The sequence below is a fragment of the Papilio machaon genome, chromosome 4, assembly GCF_912999745.1.
Source record: "Papilio machaon chromosome 4, ilPapMach1.1, whole genome shotgun sequence".
In the NCBI taxonomy this organism is placed as follows: Eukaryota; Metazoa; Arthropoda; class Insecta; order Lepidoptera; family Papilionidae; genus Papilio; species Papilio machaon.
The window spans coordinates 9037295-9052408 of NC_059989.1; the positions used below are offsets into that span (position 1 = coordinate 9037295).

General features: G+C 33.9%; 2 protein-coding genes across 3 annotated transcripts; both read left to right on the forward strand.

Annotated features, from left to right (window-relative positions):
* The first annotated feature begins 143 nt into the window (after nucleotides 1-143).
* LOC106720747 (SH3 domain-binding protein 5 homolog) lies at nucleotides 144-14191 on the forward strand. Of its 2 annotated transcripts, XM_014515510.2 has the most exons (6): nucleotides 144-440; nucleotides 4901-4963; nucleotides 9891-10068; nucleotides 12846-12964; nucleotides 13060-13143; nucleotides 13228-14191. In XM_014515510.2, exons 1-6 carry the CDS (start codon nucleotides 372-374, stop codon nucleotides 14143-14145), a joined length of 1431 nt encoding a protein of 476 aa, XP_014370996.2. In that variant the 5' UTR covers nucleotides 144-371; the 3' UTR covers nucleotides 14146-14191. The 2 variants fall into 2 exon arrangements, with proteins under 2 accessions (XP_014370996.2, XP_045542717.1); XM_045686761.1 differs by lacking the exon at nucleotides 144-440 and having other exon boundaries at nucleotides 4715-4963.
* On the forward strand, nucleotides 361-3291 carry LOC106720746 (F-BAR domain only protein 2). Its single transcript, XM_014515509.2, has one exon. The coding sequence runs from the start codon at nucleotides 496-498 to the stop codon at nucleotides 3175-3177; it is 2682 nt and encodes an 893-aa protein (XP_014370995.2). The 5' UTR covers nucleotides 361-495; the 3' UTR covers nucleotides 3178-3291.
* Nucleotides 14192-15114: the final 923 nt, after the last annotated feature.

Below are 15114 nucleotides of genomic sequence, written 5' to 3' on the forward strand. Positions count from 1 at the left end.
GTATTTTTTGTCGCAAACCATGTCCAATCTCACGATTTCACGAATCGAATTTTCTCCAATATCGATTGCTATGAAAATATAATCTGGATAAAAGCATTAAAACAAAGAATTGTCTATTATTATGATTTGACGTCATGAGAGTGGACGTCATCTTGAATGAAAATTTCTAAATTTTTATTATTAAATTAAATTCAAGATTTTTTGACCTGCATTCTGCGTGCCTGATCTTTAATTTTATAAATTTAAAAAATTAGTTTAGTGATGTTTATGTAATGCAATAAAACTCAGAGTATTAAGTGACGCCATACGCTATTGTCAGTGTCAGTGATGTAATTTAGGTGATTGGGTGGCTTCCTCTCCTAAGTGCCACAATGGAGGAATCTTCATTTACTATTCCAGCTGATGACAATGGTGATTCTGAGCTTGATCCTAGAATACAGGTCAGTGAGTGACAATATATTGAATAATTAATTGTTCACCTTTGTAACTGCAAAAATGAGTGTCAACTTCGTAGATTATTTCGCCAACGAGCATTATGGATATGATATTTTATATCAAAACATGAAATTCGGATTTATAGCCAGCAAAGAACTCTCGGAGTATCTTAGGGAGCGATCAAACATTGAGGAGACGAATTCTAAGTTATTAGCTAAACTAGCTAAACAAGCTAATAGCAATTGCGCACAGGGTACATTTGCACCTTTTTGGACCGTTCTAAAATGTTCAGCGGAAAAACTGTCAAACTTACATCAGCACATGTTCCAAAAGGTTGGTGAACTTGTCAAAGATGTTGCTCGTTATGCTGAGGAGTTACATAAAAAGCATAAGGCTGTTAAAGACTCAGAATCGAGTACATTAGAAGTTGTTTTACTGATACAAAGCACAAAGCAAGCCTTGCAGAAAGCTAAGGATGTGTATACAACAAAGTCAACTGAGCTAGAGAAACTACGCAAAGATAATGCATCTGCTAAAGATATTGAAAAATCTGAAGTGAAACTAAAAAAACTTCATGAGGACTATAGACAACTTGCTGAGAAGTACAATCTTGTGAAACAAGATTTTGAAAAGAAAATGACACAAACTTGTAAACATTTCCAGGATGTTGAAGAAGCTCATCTAAAACAAATGAAACAGTTTGTAAATGTTTATGCAGACATTATTCAGAACAATCACGATATGATGGGACAAGTTCATAGGGACTTTAAGCACCAATGCCTAGAGTTGACCGTTGAAAAGTTATTAGAACAGTTTCTGGTAGAAAAGTATAATGCAATAGATAAAGCTAATCTTGTTGAATTGCCACCTGCACTCCCTAAACCTGGTTCTGCTAATAATTCTATTTCAGAAGCAGACCAAATATCAACAATTTCCAATGGCTCACATAAACCACAACCAGTTCCTAAAACGGCAGCTAAAAAAGATCAACAATCATTTGTTACAAAAACTTCTAGAAGGACTACCTCTCTTCTTAATTTGTTCACACCAAATTTCCAAAGTAAAGATGAGCCTAGCGTAAGTGCCGATGGGGCAGCACCATGCTCAGCTCCATCCAGCCCCAGTGGCACTTCAGCCACACCTGCGGCTCAGGATAAAGATGACAACATGGGACGATCAACATTCCGGGAATCTAAATGGTTTCGCAGTAGACGTACAAAAACTAAAAATAAGAAATTGAAAAAGAAAAAGGATGAAATTTCAGAGAATTCAAATGCAGGTGATAGGTCTGATTTAGAAGAGAAAGAGGAAGAAGTGCCCACAAAAGATGATTTAATGAATTCCCCTGAGGTTGATGAGGAAGGGTTCTGTATAAGGCCTAAAGATGAAAAAGGGAGTGTGTACTCTTCTTCTGACTCAGATTCTGAGGAAGAAAGAGAACAGAAGATTCATGTTGAAATTAAACCTATTACTAATGGTAGTGCCCCCATGTCGGCTAGTGTAGATGAACTGAGAGCCACAGTTGAAAACATATCTTTGTACAAAATTGGTACAACTCGCAGAGGCTCCAATGCAAATACAAGTAAAGCCAGTAGTGACCTCCTGGATATCAATTTCTTTCAAAGTCCCAATATAAGCAATCCAGCCTCACCACATGGCAATGTTTCAAATCCATATGCACCTTTGCAGCCGAACCAATCACACTTATTGGAAAGCCCTACTCCAGTTTCAACTGCGGATGTCGGAGACCTTTTCTCTGAAGTTGGGGATTTGGGGCAATCTAACTTCAGAACATCGACTCCCACAATAACAACTATTTCTCTGCCTAGACCGCCTTCGCGGCGATCTGAAGGAGACTTTCGAGCAGCTGCGTCCTCAGGTTCTAGAGGGCCCTCTCCTCTCACAATAGGTATGGCAGATACTATACCCCTTGCTGTAGCTTTCCATGAAATTATTCACTCCTATTTTAGAGGAACAGAAGAGAGTAAATGTCAAGTAAAAATGTCAGGAGATATGATGTTATCATTCCCAACTGGCATAGTGGGAGTTTTAGCCAACAACCCCAATCCAGCAAAGTTATGTTTCAGACTAAAAAATATACATAGACTAGACAATGTCTTACCTAACAAGCAACTGATTAGTATCAACACAATGATGTCAACGAGAGATACTACTGTTGTAGATTTCAACATGCCTGCATTAACATCATTGTTGAAAAGACAATCTGAAAAGAATCCAACGGCTCAATATTTCAATGTAGATATATTGAAGTATCAAATACGGCCCAAAACCGGAGCAGCATCATGTCCATTTCAATTAGTTTCTTATTGGAAATGTGAACAAGATCACACAGATCTGAAAGTAGATTATAAATATAATCTTCATGCGATGAGTCCTCCATCCCCTCTTCTCAATGTTTCAGTTTGTGTACCCATCAATGTGGGTGTTAAAAATGTTATAGCCATGCCCAAGAGTATATGGAATGGAGAAAATGGTCAGGCATTGTGGAGATTCACAGAGCTGTCTCAGCACTCTGAAGATAGAGGGGTGGGATCGTTGAGGGCTAGATTCGAACTGAACAATGGTCCATCATCTAAAGGAACTATATCCGCTCAGTTTAACTGTGAAGGGGCTACTCTATCCGGTATAGAGTTCGAACTAGTAGGTAGCGGTTATCGCCTATCTCTAGTGAAACGACGTTTCGTTTCTGGAAAATATATTTGTGATAGTGATTTTTACTAATTGGTCCAATACCTTATGAATTACATTTTAATATTTCTTTCGATGTACAGAATATGCGATGCTAAGTAATTTTGTTTGAGATAGATGTATGTACCTTATAGGATTGTTTCCTGTCCGTTATAATTTATCCTTGGATCAAGATTAATAAAAATGTCAATTGTCATTTTAATGTTTAGTTATAGCTTCTTATTAGTAATTAACATTTAATTTGTTAATGTAAACTTTGTGTCTAACTTATTTCTCAAAATAGATATGTGCCATTACACAGATTTGTTATACATAATGTATTACGAAATTATATAATTTATAGATTAAAATTGCCAATATTTTAAATGTCTGTTGAAACAGTCATAATTAAAAACATCACACTGTTTTTCAACAATTCAACAATGTTTTTATAAAAGGATATGTAAAAAAATTAAAGCCTCATACCAATAATAGCAAGCTTTAACTTATATTTATATATAATTCATTTAAATATAATTCTTTTTGTATCTTGAATATATTGTTCATCTACCTTCTGAGATCAACAATAATGTCCTTAATATATTTAGTTGAAATTGTTATTTTTAATAATTAACAAAAATATTTAACTTTGCCTTTTAACTGTAAATTATAATGTAACAATAAGGCAACATGTTGACATTGATTTTTTTGCACATTTTTTTTTTTACATAATTTAATAAAATAGAAATAAAAAGAATATTAAAATTTATTTATTAAATTACTTTTCTGAGGCCTAAAATGCAATAAAATATGAAATTTACGAATTGCCAGATGCAACTATATAATGTTACTTTCGTAACCATTTGCACAATCAATTAAATTGGTTTCAATTGGATGAATTGTTTGTAATTGAATCTCTGAAAGTGTTATGTATATTGTGTCATATATTATATAATCCCATGTCACAAGCCAGCATTTAGAATGTATAATAACCACCGTAAAATATATATTAGTTATTTTATATTGTTAGGAGAACTTATGTTCATTATTTGGTAAAACTTTTAGTTAATACATTTATTTACTCGCATGTAATCTCATTTTTATTTTCTGTTATGTATTTATAGAGTGGAATATTATGTAAAAATTTCGTTCTTAGTGTGGTATTACATTGTTTTACCAAATGAGAAGTGTTCAAAATCATAACTAGTGCAAAACCTTACTCTAGTACAACTGAACCATTCCATTGTTTTATTTAACTTTAATATGCTAAGTTATATTATTTTTATTCATTAAAAAAATTAATTTCTGATTGGTAGTTTTTCAAGGATTCTATTTTCAAATTGAAAAATCTGCGCTGTAATTGGACGATTTAAAAAAAAAAGTGTGTATTCAAAATATTTTTGTATTGTAAAATTTATGGCATGTATTCTAGCGTGTATGTTATAAAATCTACATCATGTTTATTTGGAATTAAAATGTAATTAAGAATTTCTATTGCGATTTTCTTTTCATTGAAACATAAACTAATAGTCAAGATGATAAGTAAGTACCAATTTTTATTTTGTAATAGCTTGCTTGTAGGGACAGGAAACATCTCCGTAAGGTACAGATAGATAAGTTATCTTGACAGATTGATAAGAATAGTAGCGTGCAAAGTATTGTAGTTGCAATGTCTCGTAAGTTTCCCGTCTCTACGTGTTGCTTGCTGCTGCCACATGTGTGGGAGTACGAAGTGCGAGTGCCCTGTGACTGTCTCAAGCTATTCGTCAACTTTCAGGTGGAATTGGAGAAATTGAACGCGGCCACGGACGAAATCAATAAACTGGAGCTGGAATTAGACGTGAGTTGATTTTGTTACATCATGTACTTTATCTTGATTACTTAGAACAGTGCGGTATTAAGTTATTGTCTATATGTGGTTAATTATTAAGTTAAGTTACAATTGCTTACGATTCTTGTTTATGTTTAGTAATAGCACCTTTAAAATTATCCTGGTAATATATAAAGGCTATGTCTCTGCTTGTTCTGATATCATAGTACAATTAAATAACAAAATCTACACTCTTACTCTCACTTGACCTGATTATCCCATCTAAAATTAACGTACGTCGACTGCAACGCCTCTTTTTATTACTAGCTGACCCCCTTTTCTAATAGATTTCATTGGTACTCATAAAATTGGAATAAACCATGTACTTTGCATATAAATAAGTTCAAGTCATAATTGACAAACTACTACTGACTAGTTAAGTTAGGAAGTAATACTTCTAAATTTTCATTATCAGGCTGTGCTGGACATAGGCTTTCCTTTATACTTACCACTTTATCAATATATTGATTGAACCGGTGTTATAATATAATATCTTAAACATTTACCATCATCTCGTGACTATGCAGAATGCATTACGTCATATTTTACAAATATAAACGCTTATAAAATCCATGAAATTATGTTTTTATTACGTAATATATGAGTCAATTCTGAAACAAATTGGATCATCATTTTCATATTGATACATATTGACCTTGAATTGATCTCAATCTGAGAACAAACGCAGCAAGTATAAGGCCATATTTACAGTGTAAAAAATAATGGTGCATTTCTGGTCAGAAACGCAGGCGTAATGAAGTGTTGTCGACTTGATATGGACCTAACACGATTCGTTACAAACAATCACAATGAATTAAAAATAAATACAAACCTACGAATTACATGAAAACTTAGTAAGCTCGAGAAACATTACCCTTCTGAATCTGTTGGTTTAAAAAAAAATACACATACCGCGTTTGTGTTGCTCATAGTCGGCTTACAAACAGTTTTATTTGAACACAGTGTTAATGTTTACGGAGATATTCTACCTTTGTACAAGTATTGCGTCAGAGAAATTAAACTCATCCAGTTATAGCCAAGCTGGGCTTGGTACCGGTTTAAGTATCGGTTCGATGACTGCCACATTAAACTTCAAAGGAGAAATGGTTTTTTTCTTTAGTACTTTTCTACAACTCTGAAAATCATTAAATCATCTCTACTTTTAAAACACAAAACTTTAGTTGTAAATTATTTAAACTCCTTCGATTTTTTCTATGAATAATGAATCTGTATATACATGTCATGTTTTGTATTAAAAATAGCTAATTAGACCAATAATTGATAACATTTATTAAAGTAGTACACTTTTATGTTATTTGCATTTGTACAATGAACCTTCTATTTGAGCCTGACGTAATGAAGTTATAAACGTCTAGTAATTAGGCTAATTATTACTTACACGATACATAATTAACAAACGTCTAACGAAACTTTAGGTAACATATTTAGCAGAAATAATTAGTATCTCGATTCCACCGTTTGTTTCGCTTCACAATCAAACTGAAACATGTATTATTTATCTTTAGATTTACTAAAAGATAAAATTCTATTTTCTTTTATGTACCATAAGTTTTTTTTTAAATCGTTATATACCATAATAAATAACAATTTTCCGCTTACCTCTTGACCATGTCGAGTCTTGTGCCAACTTTATTTGGTAAACTTCCAAATAGAAAAGCATTTCTCTTTTGAGTATACTGAAATAGTTTTTCATGAATTGCACTCAATTCGTATCTGTCTTAAACTACTTCTTGGAACATAAATCATGTAGGAAGTGGAAACGTACCGGAGATGAATTTCTTTGCCAATATATATCGTTATTTATTATTTACTAGCTATCGCCCGCGACTCTATCCGCCTGGCATCAAAAAGAAAACTTAATAAGTAACCTATGTCTTCTTCCAGACTATGTTCTACATCTGTGCCTAATGCCATCAAAATCCGCTAAGCCTTTCCGGAGATACTTTCAAACAATCCATGCATCTTTCGCATTTATAATATTAGTAAGATCTTATGGATTTGTAATCTTCCTTGTTATGTAGATAGTCATATTCGATACGTAAAATTGTATTTTAAAAATAGAACGACATTCATTCATTCATGGGACCGTTATGTCACGATTTGCATGCCTTGTGACGAGCAACTAACATGGCGTGTTGTGGGGGCCCGCAATGCACGAGGTCAATTCACGGCTCACGGCGCACTGCAATATGTGTGTACCTGAGGCAAGGCAAAGTCAATTGTTTTACAAGGAAGATAATATAACGGAGAAAACTGAAAATACGTCTGTGCAATCTGCGCTAATATCTTTGACAAATCATATAGAACTAGGTGTTGCCCGCGACTAAAAATAAATAAATAATTTGTAACCTAAATGTTCTTTCGGTGTTGTATACATCTATGGCAAATTTCAGCGAGGTCAATGCAGCCGTTCTTGAGACATCTTCTAACAAACATCTATCCATCCATCCACACATCCAAACATTCTAATCTATTATATATATAAAAGAAAGTCGTGTTAGTTACACTATTTATAACTCAAGAACGGCTGAATCGATTTTACTGAAAATTGGTGGGCAGGTAGCTTAGAACCAAGAAACGAACATAGGATAATTTCTACCCCGTTTTCTATTTTTTATTCCGCGCGGACGGAGTCGCGGGTAAAAGCTAGTTTATAATATTAGTAAGATAACATAGGTTTGCCTTTCTCAAAGTCTAACTTATTCCAAAATTAATGACAAACTAACTCGTAATCTCAAGGGTAAATATATTAATAGTTAACTTTAGTTTTTCTCGTACAATGTATTCTAACCGTCAGATTTCACTTTGGAAAGATGTCAAGGTAAATTGACTTCGTTAAAACTCGTGAACTTTGAATATGTAACGAACGGACTACAACGAAATTTAGAAACTGATTACAGATCAATTTGGAACTTTACTGGTTTCGATGAACCCCTGCTGCACTTTACTCAACTTAACCGCCATCGTACATTCTCCATGGACTTCCATGGACCCTAGGGTTTCTAGACCACTTTTGTAATCAATGGTCTAAACCCAAAGCTATCTTTTTTTAAACTAATTAATAAATCCTTGCAGGGTACCGTCTATCACGTCTGTCACGTCTCAGTCTATCATGTCCAACGTGAAGTACATTTCGTGTTTTCTGAACTATTACAATGCTATCTCTGTTTTTATAATGTCTGTGCTATTGTGTAAATATCAGGGATATTACAGCAATATATTGATGTGGAAACTTTTATCACGTATTAAATTTAATAGGTTTGTTTAAAATATAAAACGTGTCTAAACAACAGACTTAAGTAATTTCTTAAACTGAATTGCCCTTTTTTTGTACAACTATAAAAGTACAAAGAGAAATTTGATATCATTAGAAGTAACTATACTTATAAAATTGTTAAACTGTTTGAGGGGGCGTATACGTGCGTCGTCGACGGGCGTAACGGACTTTTCCTGTTCATGTCACTGCACACTACCGCCATCTGTTTTACGTTTTATAAATATAGAGCATGCCATGGAGTAGTATTTGTTAACGTTTATGGTCATAGTCAGATATAGATATAGTTACACCATTTATAACTCAAGAACGGCTGAATCGATTTGACTGTAAATTGGTGGGCAGGTAGCTTAGAACCAGGAAAAGGACATAGGATAATTTTTACCCCGTTTTCTATTTTTTATTCCGCGCGGACGGAGTCGCGGGTAAAAGCTAGTTATTAATAAAATATGAAACGTATACGTATACGTAACCAGATCAATAAGTTAAATTCAAATCTCTACTTCCTCTCAGTCAAGTCTAGAGGACTTAAATCTGGTACACAAACGCATCAGATGTAACGTTAAATGACTTCCATCTCACGCCTGTCTTCTTGTTTTCAAAACTACATGAGAATATTGTGCATAGTTTTATTGTAGTGAGTCCCTTTATATGAAGGCAAATGAAACGGATTTAATTTATTATTATCGGTATGCGGGAACTCACATTATTCAATTACTGTCAATTGCATCATTAAGTACGCCTTTTTATAAAAAAAAAATCTCACACGCTTGTTAAGATATTTTAATAGATTCGAGACAATATCTAACTTTAACTGTGTGAATCACAAAATTTAACAAAATTATTAAACCTAAAATAAAAAGAGCTATTTGAGATTGTTTTATTTAGTAAAATATACCAAAAACTACTACTTTTTTATAGAACTTTTGCATGAAGAATATTGCAAGTTTTCTAACTCTACTATTTGCATCAACTTACAATTATCTGTCCGGAAGTTTATTATTATTTCAAGTTACGAATGCTTATAGTTTCCTTGATCTATTATATTAAATGGAAACATTGAACAAACCAACTGCGACCCCAATAATCAATCATCGTTAACATCTGTCAGTAAAGTTGGTTGTGAACGGAAATAGTTTATCGGTTGCCCGTTCCGCTTGACACTCCATAGTGAGGTGGCTCGGTCATTGTCAATACCGAAGCAAGTACCGTAATAGTTATTGTAAATTTATTTGTAAAAAAAAAAACAAAATTTTTTCTTAGGCTTTTAGTGTTGTAATAGCAAACTAGGAAAAGTGTTTTCTAATAGCAGATACAGATTAGCTATGATATATTTTTTTAGGTTACTTAGAAAGACCAACACAACATACTTACTTTGCGCATTAAAATTTGTTCATATTTACTACTAACTTTTACCCGCGACTCCGTCCGCGCGGAATAAAAAATAGAAAACGGGGTAAAAATTATCCTGTGTCCGTTTCCTGGTTCTAAGCTACCTGTCTACCAATTTTCAGTCAAATTGATTCAGCCGTTCTTGAGTTATAAATAGTGTAACTAACACGACTTTCTTTTATATATATATAGATTTATTAAATCTTCCAGGAGTCTGTAAAAACGTTTCACTTGCTATTGAACGAGACTTCGCGTCGACTGCAGACGTTGAGCAAACGGCTCGGTAGCTGTGTGGACAGGTCGCGGCCCTATCACAAGGCGGTCGAAGCCGCTGCCGCTGCTAGGACAGATTGCCAGCGAGCAGCGGTGCAGTTTCAACGTGCCAGTGGTAAGAGTTTTAACTTGGTAGACGTTTTTTTAACGTATTGTGTTGAACCAACGTCTAATTCGATTGATAAGAAGTGTTTTGCCTCATCTCTTTTCCCATTGATTACCTTATTTATTAGTTTCTCCCTTGAAAATAAAGTCTAAAAATTATCTTTAGCTAATAGTTATGTTTAGATTTTTATTTATGTTTACATGAAGTGTTTTGGAAAGCTAAATTTTATAATTTTTTATATCAAAATTTGCCACCAAACGAGCAAACGGCCACCTGAATTCGCCAGAGTAGTGACGACCGTGGCGACCGTTGCCCATAGACACCTGTAAATGCTTTAAAAGGACTAACCGTTGGTATTTGATAACAAAATCTCTGTATACAACTTCATCCTTTTTGTTATCTTTGACAAAACAGAGATAATAATATGTTTGAAACGTGTATTTTGATCGGCAACTGAATTCAAAACAAACAAAAAAATCAGTGACCACGTTATCATATTAAAAATAGATAAACATTATCTGTGACAATAAATTAGTTCGCAATCACAATAATTATGATTCACAACTGATAATTCATAAAACACTAAGCCGCTATTATCGTAGTACTACATTTTCTGTGCGATCACCACTTGCACTTGACCGAGTCATGGTAGCCTAGACCTTGATATAAAAGATCAACTAACAATGGTTTAAATTACTCTTATTAATGTTACTAATAATTATAAATGCCAATGTTTGGATGGATGGATGTTTGTTTGAAGGTATCTCTGGAACGGATCTCGATGAAATTTGGCATACATGTAGATCATAGTCTGGAAGAACACATAGGCTACTTATTATGTTCTGTTTTTATTTTCGCTCAGACGGAGTCGCGTGCTACAGCTAGTCTAAAGTAAAACTTCATACTGAAAAAATTTTACTCTTTAGTAATACTTTTTGATTTTTCTAAGTATAGTTTGATGCAAGTAATAAGTTTAATAATATTTGTTATTTTTAGTGTGAATATTGTAATTTTAGTAATAATTAAGAAAACATTTTTAATTATTTCAAAGTTAAAACGTAATAAAATTCCGAAATGACCTTGACCAATTGTGTTTTATAAACACAACCGTAAATGTGTTTTATTTTTATACTCGTGTTCTAAGTTAGAACATATCGTCGACATTGTTTTTCTCATAGGAAACAAATGAAATGTGTTTAAAACAAATGTTACCTCAATGGGAACTCATAGGATTGTGTTATTCTGGTCACATGATAAGTAGCATGTGTGTGGTTTAACAAATGTCAATTCGTAATAATTTGCATATGTATAAGGTTATTTAAAATACCACGAACTCGAATGTACGTGGTTCGTGAATTATACAATGTTGAGTTTATGAGAATGAAATAATTAATTTAATTATTATGTTTTTATAAACAGTTTGATGATAAATAATTTACTTTATGTATACAGTTTGTTTTATATTACACTTTGATAAAAATAATTCTACTATTCAGAATGAACAAGCATCACAGATACAAAGATTACGTTATACGCTACATAAAAAGTATACATCATGGTAAATGGGGTCATAACCTTTTGTACAAGGGCTTGGCTACAGGAAGTGGGCTATCACGCCACTCTATCTAAATAACGTGATATTTTTTGCACATTTTTATATTATAACAAGTTTATCGCGAATTCTAATCATTAAAGTATCTCAAACAGTATATTAGATTGGCACTCGACCAATATAGCACGGAAAATTGAAGACTTTTATTTTAGTAGGGTCGAAGCGGGTTTTAGAGGTGATTTATTCGAGCGTGGCAGTGAATCCACGAAAACCACAAATGAAACGCTCCATATAGAGTACCGCTTTTAGGGTTGCAGGTCAGGATACTAAGTAAAAAAAATCGGTTATTAATGCTAAAGCGCGTCAGATTGAGGTAGGGTGAGTTAATTAACTGCCACGCTCGAGTAAATCCAATAAACCCCTGTTATTCTACAGATGGTTCTATATTTAAAATTATTCATTTATTAAATAACCGTTTAGTTCGTGCCTCGGCAACATTACACACAAGGACCTGATAATGTACGCGTTTATAAACTCTGCGCGATATCTGACCTTGCTCGGACCGCTATATGTATTTGTTAATTTGATAGCGATTTTACTTGCGAATATTATTGTTAGGTCAAAACGGTTTAGTACATTATTTTAAAATTAATAAGCTGGTTAATTCTAAAAGGCAATTTTATTCATAACTAAAGTTAAATGTTTCAGTTTATCGGCAGTTATGTTGCTTACTTATAATTGTACGGCAATGCGTCGTTATGCACCAATGTATTACACTTCTGTTTACGCAATAGCTGACCTGAAATGCCGAACAGAGCTACGAACATTTTATCTAATTCCATAATCTTAAAACCACATAGTAACAGAGTTTTTGAAATTCTGAACCGATTTATGGATGTTTGTTACAAAGAATCTGCAGAACGGCTCAACGGATCTAGATGAAATTTGACATACATGTAGAACATAGTGTGTAAGAACACATTGGCTAATTATGTTTTTTTTTAATTCGCGTGGGCGGAACCGTGGGCGACAGCTAGTCATGTATATTTCATCCACAACCGAAAATGGGCGTAAAGTACAATGACGAATCTCATACAAATTTTGATCAATTTTGTCAATGTCGTTACGAATACCTTCTCACAAATTTTCGTGCTAGGTTCACCATAGATATATTGCGCCATGTAACGCTTAATTATGGTGCTGGATTAAAATTTGATAATGATGATTTTGATAGAGCTGCACGCGGCCGCCAAGGAGACTGTGAGCCTGGCGGAGCAGCGCTTCGTCAGCAAACAGGACGAGTGGCAGTTCGACAGCAACTGGCAGGAGGTTCTCAATCATGCCATCATCAAGGTCACACAATTACTCTCTTACAAATGTCTTAAAAAGTACTCTCATTGCTATAGTAAATTAATATTTTCATATCTTAATTGAATGTGCAATTTCAGGTTATGGACGCAGAAAAAAGAAAAACTGAGAGCGGACGTGAACATCAAAAGAAAGCTGCGGCATACATCGCGGCTGAAAAAAACGTAAGTTCACCGCAAAAGTACACATTGTCCTTTGAATATTAATTTTTGTGTGCAGCAGTACTAAATACAATTTAATACTTTCAGGTGACTCAACTAGAAGAAAACTTAAAAAGGAGCATCATTAAATCCCGTTTATATTTCGATGAAAAGAAACTTTGTGATGAACAGCTTCAGATGCAGAATGAAAAGATAGAGAAACTGCAGCGTCTCATTGCAGACGCCAAGTTCCGGTATGCGACATCACTCAAGGCTCTAGAGGAGATCTCCGAAGAGATACACAGACGAAGAGGAGAGTACCCGCCGGGCAAAGAACCTATACCGGTCGGGCCAAGGGAGCCGGGAGTCGGCGCAGAGCGAGACCCTATACACGATGAAAATCAACTGGAACCGAGAGATTTTGAAAAAGATGAAGAACCCAGTCTCCAAGAGCTTAGGAAGAGAGTGAGAGAACTCGCCCTCAAGCCGATAGACCGGAGCGATGTGGACACAGATGAAGCTTGGACGCAGGAACTGAACGAGACCATCAATAAATTGGATCAGCTGCTAATGATGAAGGAGAACAATCAACAGAAGAGGTCCAAGTTCACGGCGAGCTCTCCGCGGAACTCCAGCGCGCCCACAACCAGCACCAATACAGCGCACAGACAGCCGCCCAGTGACAGCTGGAATACTGACTCTAACTTGACTAGAACTAAGTCAATCAGTCGGGATGTCATCTACGAAACTGTTAATCCTCCGATGAGTAAAACTGAAAAGTCTAAAAGCATGATGTCTTTAGATGTTCTAGCGTTAGCTCGTGACGCTACAATTCTAGATCGGGAGTCATATTTGAAGGCAGTGATAGAAGATAAATCACCAACCGGCACTTTTACTGAAAGTAATTCTGACAGGAACGAAAGTCTTGATGATATCCTGATGGTGGAATGTGACTCCAGTGATTCCACGCAGAATCCCGTCATCAGAATGACCAGCTCCACCATCACTGACAGCGATCATAGCTAAATTGACAACTGTGTGACAGCTGTCAAACGTCATGGTGACATCTGTGAGGAAAATTTAAAAAAAATGCGACGTTTTTATTTTTATATTTGTTGGAATAACAATGTTATTGTACGATGAGTGAGATTTAATTATTGTGCTGTCAATTTTAATGTTAGGTTTTTTGTAGTTTTGTTACATTTCTGTATATATTTTTTTTTCGGGAACGTTTCGTTGTACTTTTATTTTCATTAAATAAATGGATTTAACTCCAGTGTATTTTTAATGTACACTATTTTTCATTACAAAATATTTTTCATTTAAAAAAAATTAACATATGGATTTCCTTAATTATAACGCCATCTATTGGCAATTTGTTGAAATAAACCACTAAAAATCAGAGTAATTTGTAACCTATAATATTTTATTTTTAGTATGTATTGTTTAATAAAGAAAAAGCACTAAAAGTTCTCGAGTAGTTCAGTGTTGTGATATTCTTAGTTGTACTTGTCTGGTACATTTGCTGTGAAATATCATATCAAGATAGCTTTAGCTAGTAAAATAAAAATAAAAAAAATACATCACGAAAATATTTAATAATCACAAATTAAAATTTTTGCGGGAAATATATTTTTAAAAATGTATTCTTAAGTATTTTTATGTTCTAGTAACACAGCAGCTGCAGTCTCGAAAACAATTTTGTGTATATTTGTATACTTTTTTCACGGTTATTTATAAAATTTCTCCACTTGCACTAACTATAGCTCACTTAGGTGTACTTAATTTTTGTTGTAATTTCTAGTTAATAAATCTTTGTGTAAAAAAAATTATGTTTTATTTATTGTTATGTTAAATTTTTTTTCTTTGAATTAGGATTTCCGTTTGAATTGAGTCGTGTGTTGTCAGTGTCAGTGGAACTCTACACTAAAGGAAAAATAATAAAAGAAAACAATTACAATGTGATTATTTATTAATTTGAACATAAATTGTTAC

Coding starts and splice junctions, on each gene's coding strand:
- LOC106720746 (XM_014515509.2), top strand. CDS start 496: ATGAGTGTCAACTTCGTAGATTATTTCGCCAACGAGCATTATGGATAT.
- LOC106720747 (XM_045686761.1), top strand. CDS start 4,793: ATGTCTCGTAAGTTTCCCGTCTCTACGTGTTGCTTGCTGCTGCCACAT. Junction 4,964..9,890: donor AACTGGAGCTGGAATTAGAC/GTGAGTTGATTT, acceptor TAAATCTTCCAG/GAGTCTGTAAAAACGTTTCA. Junction 12,965..13,059: donor TCAATCATGCCATCATCAAG/GTCACACAATTA, acceptor GTGCAATTTCAG/GTTATGGACGCAGAAAAAAG.